An 8,149-nucleotide genomic window follows, 5' to 3' on the forward strand; every position below is an offset into this window, starting at 1 on the left:
TCTCTCTCTCTCTCTCTCTCTCTCTCTCTCTCTCTCTCTGTCTTTAAAGGACCCTATGCCATAAGGGCAATGCTATTATTGTATTTCAGTTTTATGGATTGTGAGCCGTCCCGAGATGCCGAGGCATAAGGGACGGCATACAAAAGTTTTAAATAAATACATACTCATAAAAGGGGATGCACAGACAGGCATCTGATTTCAGGAAAAATCTTCGGAAGAAAGAAGCAAGTCTGATTTCTGGGGAGCAGCTGGTGAAGCGCATGTGGGCAAAATGCAGTGGGGCCAGATGTGCCAGGGGTCCCCAAGCTCCGGGCTTTCGTGTGAGCAAGCGCCCCTGGACAGAGGGCTGTAAGCTGCCTTCGCCTTAGTGGCAGTCCTGAGAAAGGCTGCGACTACTGCCGCACGGTGATTATCTTCATTTTCTTTGGGTGGCTGCACACTGACCCCTAGGAGGCCGGATGCCCTGCCCTCCTGCCCTCACCCCAGCACAGACATTCCTGGCATATCCTGCCTCTGGGCACGGCGAGTGCCCTCTTTGGGTCTGAACTCCAGGGGAAGTTGTGAACCCAAAGGATACGACACAGAAAGCGAATCCAGCGAAACAGGAGGTGTCCAACTTCAGCTGCATATGTGTTTCTTGGGGAAAAGATTCTCAGCGTGATTTAGAAACAGCGCGAGTCAGAAGGGGCCTCCTGGGCCATCTAGTCTGACCCCCGGCTCTAGCCGGCTCCACTCATGACATGCCCGCCATGTGCATTTAAAGACCTGCTGTTGCATACATGTGAAATTAAACCTCTGGGGCCGAATGCACTTACCTATAATACATAGGTCTGGCTACCTATTGTGAGGTTGGGTGTGCTGGGCTTGTCCCACCTACAGCTTTCTGAGGCTCTCCCTGTGGTCCGAGGAGCCTCAGATGCAGACTGAAGCACCAGGCTAATGCTCCCGGCCCAAGTCACTGGAGGGGAGCTGAAGCAGACCTTGGTTCGCCCAATATTGAACTCTGACTTGAGTTTTGCTGTTAAAGAATCTCTGACTCATGGAAGACCCTATGAATGAAAACCTTCCAGAATGGCCTGCCCTGGACAGCCCTTGTCGATTCAAGGCTGCGGCTTCTTTGATAGAATCCACCGGTCATCTGCTCCCCTTTCCGCCTCCAGCTTTCCCTAGCATTATTGTCTTCTGCTAACTTGGGTTCGGAGGAAAAGAACAGGGAAATTCTGTTTAATCTTTGACTTGTGATAGGCTAACAACAAAGAACAGGGAAGCTTAGACAATGGGATTTCTTTTAAGGCCAGGTAGAAAAATTGGAACAATTTTACAGATGCTGAAAGTGTGTGTGTGTGTGTGTCTGCACACCTACTGCATGTTCGTGACTGGGTGTCTGTGGGTGAGCTACTGCTTTCGCACAGATTTCCAGTTCTTGTGTTGAATGTGCAACAGAGTGTAGTTGTCTGGATCCTTTGTGCATGAAAGGTAATTTCATATCCTCTTGATAGATGTCACTATATGCATGAAATCTTCTTGATGCAGGTCATTATATGCATTAACTTTACATCCCGCTTCATGGAACCCAAGTGGCTACCCAGGTGAGCTCTCCTCCATGCGTAGCGGAGACCAGCCCAGCTTAGGTTTTGCAAGACGGATGCCTCCTCTCGCTTCAGGCCCTCCTGCCCTGGGATTCTTGTGTTAGAATTCTGCCCAGCACCAGCGCCAAGGGTGGGCAAAGTCGGGCACCTGTCGTGGTCCACCCTCCAGTTGGGGCCCACTGGCAGAAGCTCCCTAGAGATGCTGCTTCTCTTCACCTTTGCAAGATGCTTGTTGCTCTGGCCTGGGAACTGTGCTGGGGAGGAAAAGCAGGAAAGTCTGAATCATTTGCTGAAGCCCCATGGAGTCTAGTCCTTCTCCCTGCACTGCATGCCAGAAAGACTCCCATCCCCGCTGTATAAAATGTCTGAACCTAGCCTACCTCACAGGATTGTTGTTGAGAGGATGGAAGGGAAAGGAGGAGAAGCCTTGGAAGCCACCTTGGTTTCGAAATAGGAGGATATGAGGTGGGATATAAGTGCAATGTAATAGCAACCATAAATTTATTTTATTTGCAAAGTTTATATACCGCTCTATATTCCAGCATGAAGATTTCTGAGCCCTGTGTAATAAAAGGTGAAATTTACGAAAGGAGAAAAATATGTTAAAAGAAAAACCTGAAAAGTCATATACATTTTAACGTTATATTTAACTAGTCTGCTATATTTGCACTCTCTGTCATTATCTTTTTCTTTAAAAAGGCAATGAACAAATAAATCCTGGGGCAGACACAACGTCTTTGATTATTGTTCCCCCTGACTTAAAAGACAAGACCGAAGCTGCCAGCAGCAACTTAATGGGGTCCGTGGTAATTAGGGACTGACCTGGTCTCTCTCTCTCTCTCTCTCTCTCTCTCCCCTCTGCTGCATTTAACCTTGAAATTCCTGGAGGCACTTCTTGTCCGCTGGAGATAATCCAATTAAGCGTACCTACTGGGGTAACTTGGGACAGAATATCAAAAGGCAGAATGCCGCAGGCTCTGAGTCGAGGGACCCATTCCTGAAGAGGAATTCAAAGAAACCCAGCTGGAAGCTGCAGATTAGGATCTAAATTATTCTGTTCATAATTGAAAAGAAATATCTGGCAATCGTCTTGCCTTCCTTCACCAAGCGCTTTTCAATGGCTGCCTTGTCTCTCCACTGAGAAGAAGATACGGCCCGTCTCTTGTTCCCTGTGGGTCAGGATTTTGATTGGAAAAAAATTCCATGGGGAAAGGGAGAGGCATGGAGGCAGGGTTTGGAAACATGGCCCTGTGAGGAGAGACGGAGAGAACTAGGCTTGTTCAGCCTTGAGAAGAGAAGACCGAGGGGGGAGATGATATCCCTCTAGAAGTACCTCAAAGACTGTCAGAAAGAGGAAGGGCAAGTTCTCGCTGATACCGGAGTGCAGGACGCGGAATGATCCATTCAAGTTGCGATAACCCAGATTCAGGCTGGACATCAGGAAGAGCTTCCTCACTGTCAGAGCAATATGCCAGTGGGACCAGCTGCCTGGAGAGGTGGTGGCTCTCCTACACTGGAGACATTCAAGAGGAAACTGGGCAGCCCTCTGAGTGGGATGGTGTGACGTGGTGTCCTGCAACACCAGGGGGCTGGACTAGATGGCCTTCATGGCCCCTTCCAACTCTACTATTCTATGATGCTACGATCCATCCTCTCTATGTCGTGCTGATTACATTCACAGGCATCCTGTGCAGGGGAGGGCAACCTTCAGCCTTTGGGCCACAGGCAGCCTGCAGCCCGATTTCGAAAGCCTTCTGCATGCCTTCCGTTCAGCCCCTTGGCAGGAGTGAGCGGCAACCCAAGGAGAAAGGAAGGTGTTCAGAAGGAAGTGGGGGGGGGGGAGCAAAGGGAGGCAGAGAGGAAAGGGGTGACTTGCCCACCTTTGGGTCTAATCTGCTTCCTTGGCCCCCACTCATCACCAAGAGAGGACCCACTAAAGATTGGCTACAGCCAGAGAAAGGACACTCCTGCCTCTTCTCTAGCTGCATGGGGAAAAGAATGAGGGAAGCCGGAGATAATGAGCTCCTTGCATCATGGCCAGGAGGAGAAAACGTGGTTTGAGAACCGTGAGGCAGGGCCACGGAGGGCCAGTTCCGCAACTGCTTCTGTCACTTATCCCTTCGAGCCGTATCCGTATCCTGTCTTCCGGGCGTCTTGCTGCCGTCTCTCTGTTGTGTGTGGTCAGTTCCTGAACTCCCAATGATGGCGGCGCTCGAGAAGAAACCCCTCAAAACTTGGAAGGGAGAAATTGCCAAACCTTTAACGGCTCCACCCACATCGTTCCCCAGAAGACTCTTTTCCCTGCACATGGGCTATAACAAACAGCTTTCCCTCTGGAATTCTTCTGGACTGATCCTCATCCAAAACTGGAATCACAACTTACTCTGGGTAGTTCCCAGAACATTTGGTTGCTACAACTGTGCTTGGTATACACTGTCTCCTGCCCCGGACTGGTTCAAACAGGGCCAGCTGATTTCAACAACATGGACATACAGGGGGCTGGTCAGGGCCTTTCCCAGTATCCTGTTTTCCCCAAACCCTGGGAGAAGAGTTAGTCAGCAGGGCCATTCCGCAACTCCTGCTGAAATCTAACTTAATTTGCTTTCCCTTCTGTCCCCATTTTAGCCTTCTATATCGCATCTTTTAAAAAAGATTTTCATGCAAGATTTTCTGATGGGAACTATCTGCTTTGATGAAACAGTTATAAGCTGCTTTGGGTGGGTGGGAGACTAAGCAGTGGGATAAAAATACTATCTATTCATAAAATAAATGGACCAAATGCTCTGTGCCCTGAAGATGTTTATCTAGTGAGGAGGGGGTTACCTAATCCACTGCTTTGAGGATTATTTATCTTGCTGCTTGCTGCTTCTCCCAAATGCTTTTCGCATCCTCCTTGGGGTAGTGACGCCCCGGCCTGACAACCACCGCTCATTCTTTTTGATAACACTACTTGTGGTTGTGGGGATGAAAGTGGCTTCCTGACCCTTGTAATCCTCTGGGCTGCCTGGAGTGATAGCAAGAGAATTTAGCAACTCCTCCAAGGGGGCGGGGGTGTTGGGTAGGTGCCGCTGACACATCTCCAACTTTCCGTCCTAGCTCTGAGCGAGCCGATCCTGTCCTACTCTTGTCCTATCTTCTGGACCGAATATGAGGGATCTTGTTACAGATACTTCCCCATCAACAAGACGTGGGCAGAGGCTGACTTGTATTGCGCAGAATTTTCCATTGGGCTAAAATCGGCCAAATTGGTGTCCATTCACAGGTAAGAAGCAAGCAACAGGAGTTGTTTTAGTGTTCTGCTCGTCCATTTTTGTGTTCTTATTTATTTATTTATTTGGAGTTCTTGTATGCCGTCCCATTCGCATAAGCCTCGGGATGGCTTCCAACACAATAGATAAACAAAGCTATAAACAATACATATAAAATCTAGATTCACCCTGGCCGTAGAAATTAAAACCAAGTAAATAATATTAACAATTATTAAAATATTGTTTAAATAAAAAGGTCTTGGCCTGGTGCTGAAAAACAAATAACGACAGCGCCAGGCAGACCTCTCTGGGGAGCGCACTCCATAAGTTCTTCCTTCGGCTGCCCCTAGCATGGCTGTCTTCTCCGCCAAGACCCACCTTTCCTTGATGTGTGGAAAGTGAGACAGCCTCAATTTTGTCATTTCTGCTCCCCAGGAAAGCTCCGGCTTGATTTAAATGAGGAATCAATACCCATTTTTGTCTTCCTGCCAGTTCAGGGGACTTGCAAAGCTCTCCTCCAGCCCCATGTTCTCAATGCATCCATTTTCTTCCAACCCGCTTCCTTCCCTGTCCAGCTCTTGCGTGATCTTGGCCTTGCTCTCCAGGAACATATTCTTCCACTTGAGGATCTTTGTCACATGCTATGGCTTATTTTCTGGTTAGGTCTTATTTTTGGGGAAACAGCATACCTTTTTATTTGCCCATCATTTTAATTGTTAGGAATTTTAATCAGGTTTTAACTTCACAGTGGCTTTTTGGTTTTGATTTTTTTAAATTTTTGATCTTGATTTTGTTTTGATTTTCTTTCATCTGTGAATTGTTATTGGTTTTGTGTGTATATTTAATTATTGCTACTTTTAAACTATCTGTTTTTGATTTTTGTAAGCCGCCCTGAGATGCTTTTGCGTGTAGGTGGGGTATAAATATTTTAAATAAAAATAAAATAAATAACATTACCTTTGAATATATTTTGGCAGCTGGGAAGAAAATGTATTTGCATATGATCTGGTCAACAGCAGAGTGCCCGGCATCCCCACGGATATCTGGATAGGACTGAGTGATCTGCGGCAGGTCAGGAGCTTATTTTTATTATTCTCGGCATCACTCAGAGAGGAAAGACTGGCAAGGGGGAGGCTGCATACGTCCCCCCCGCACACCTTCTCCCCCGCCCTGCCCACCTCTTAAGCCTCTTGTCCCTGCACCCTGATCACATGGGGATGGAGAAGTTAAAGAGTCTCCCACCCTGTGGCCGATTCCCACTGGGATCACGGTTTCCTTAGCAATATGGCGGCATCCGGGCTGCTCAGGGAGTGGCAGGGGCTTCAGCTGTTTATCCTCGGCAGTCCTGATGAAGGTCCCCTCAGCACGGGAGGTCAAAGCTCTTCCGCACCCCCGTGGCCCCCTCTGAAACCACTGCGTCCCACCTACCCTTTGGACAGCGGACCCTTCCTCTCTGCCCCCCTGACACAACCCCCTGGGGGCCTCTCTGGCAGGAGAGCAGCTTTGAATGGACCGATGGCTCCCCGTATGACTATACCTACTGGGATGGCAATCAGCCGGATGACGGGATTCACTCCAGACCAGAAGATGAAGATTGCGTGCAGATCTGGTACAGATACAGCAGTGGTAAGCACAACGTTGTCTTATTCATTTATTTATTAGATTTATATCGCACCTTTTTCTTACACTGAACTCAAAACAACTCACATCCTTCTCCTCCTGCTGCTCTCAGTCTTATCCCCACAACAACCACCCTGTGAGGTAGGTCTGGCTGAGAGCCTGCGACTGGCCCAAAGTCACCAGGCTGGCACTGCAGCTGAGCAGGGACTCGAACCCGGATCGCCCGAGCCCCAGTCCTGTGCTCTTAACCACTACGCCACACTGGCTCTCATGCCTCCCAGAGGCCACCGTTCGCCATAGAGGTGAAGGGAGAGATCTTGCGAGGCACCATTTGCTATTACAGAGGCAGCTGGTGGTGGCAAAATTCTCCTTCTGATAATAACAAACAATTCCTGCCTTCAGGTTTACAACCCAAAGATGTGACATGAAATGAAAAATGGATGGGGAGGGAAGAGGAAAACAAGTATAATCAGGCACTGCTTGCTAACTAAATAACTTGCATCCTAGACCAGCGTTCCCCAGACATCCTATTTTAATTGTGAGCTGGAATAAAGAGTTGCTTAGCTCTCCCCATGGACAGCTAGCATTTCAGCGAGACTGGAATTGTAGTAGGAGCACCAGCAATACCTAAGAACAACCATAATAATGTTATTTTTAAAAGTACACTTCTGTTTGTAAATATCCTGCTGTTATTTGCATTTTTTCCCAGTAGCTTTGCACTAGCAGTGCTTAAACACCGTCTCCTCCCTGTCTTCTTCTCTCCCCTGCTCTCTTTTCTTTCTATAGCTTTAAGGTCTTGGAATGACAACAGCTGCAACAGAGAGTTTCCATTTGTGTGTAAGATCCCATCCCTGGCAGCCGATTAGCTCTCTCCCTCCCCGGCAGAACTGCAGAGGCAACCAAACTTCTGTGTCGAGAGCACTGAGTGTCACGGACTCACACCTTGTCCGTTGGGCATCCTTCCTGCACCATTCGTCTAATAAATGCTGTTCTGTTTGGGACTCACTGAACACCCCCGATTCATTCTTCCTGGTGTCCTGTCTGTATTCTGTATTGCATCCCATAAACATGACGTGGCTCTGATGCAACAGGAGTTGGGGAGCACTTGGGACTGTAGATGCAAAGCTTGCTCAGGTCTTTGGCGGAAGTGTAGGGTGGAATCCAGCTCCCAATGAATTTCCCAACTTGATAGGAAATGCACTGCCCTTTCTTTCTCTTTTTCGATACTTCGCTAGGGTAGTTTGGCTGGAATGGGACAATTGCATAGGGTAATGTTGGTTGCTGGGCCAGGATAAAGCGTTTGGGGTCTGGTTTCAAATTCTGGATGCTGAGATTCTTTGCTTCCCATCCACTTCTCCAGCCCTTTTTTTCTTTGTCAAAGCAATTTTGCAGCCCTATATAGCTGCAGGGTGAGGAGCCTGTTGGAAAGGGCGAGATGAAACCTTCATCAGGGAACAAGAGGGGTTTCTTAAAGGGGCAGCAAGCCTTCCTACTGTCCCTGGCTGAGTTTGGTCAGACAATCTGGGTTTCCCATGCAGGGTGCATGCAGAACGGAATCCAGCAACAGAGCCGAGAGTGGGGAGACCACTCCTCTCTCGCTTGCTTTCTCCCCCTCTCTTTGCCTCTGTACCTTTCTGCCACTCCCTTTATTTCTCTCTCTCATGCACCCCCCTCTGTCTCTCATTTCCTCTC

General features: G+C 48.4%; 1 protein-coding gene across 1 annotated transcript in view; it reads left to right on the top strand.

Annotated features, from left to right (window-relative positions):
• Positions 1-7,467, top strand: part of CLEC19A (C-type lectin domain containing 19A) — an 8,344-nt gene extending 877 nt beyond the window's left edge. The window contains exons 2-5 of the mRNA XM_044433675.1: positions 4,686-4,851; positions 5,815-5,908; positions 6,331-6,463; positions 7,244-7,467. Of these exons, the coding sequence (XP_044289610.1) occupies positions 4,686-4,851; positions 5,815-5,908; positions 6,331-6,463; positions 7,244-7,323 (473 nt within the window). The 3' untranslated portion in view covers positions 7,324-7,467. The remainder of the gene's footprint in view (positions 1-4,685; positions 4,852-5,814; positions 5,909-6,330; positions 6,464-7,243) is intronic.
• The last annotated feature ends 682 nt before the right edge of the window (positions 7,468-8,149 follow it).

Source organism: Varanus komodoensis, unplaced genomic scaffold (genome assembly GCF_004798865.1).
Source record: "Varanus komodoensis strain SLA01 unplaced genomic scaffold, ASM479886v1 scaffold26, whole genome shotgun sequence".
Taxonomy (NCBI): domain Eukaryota; kingdom Metazoa; phylum Chordata; class Lepidosauria; order Squamata; family Varanidae; genus Varanus; species Varanus komodoensis.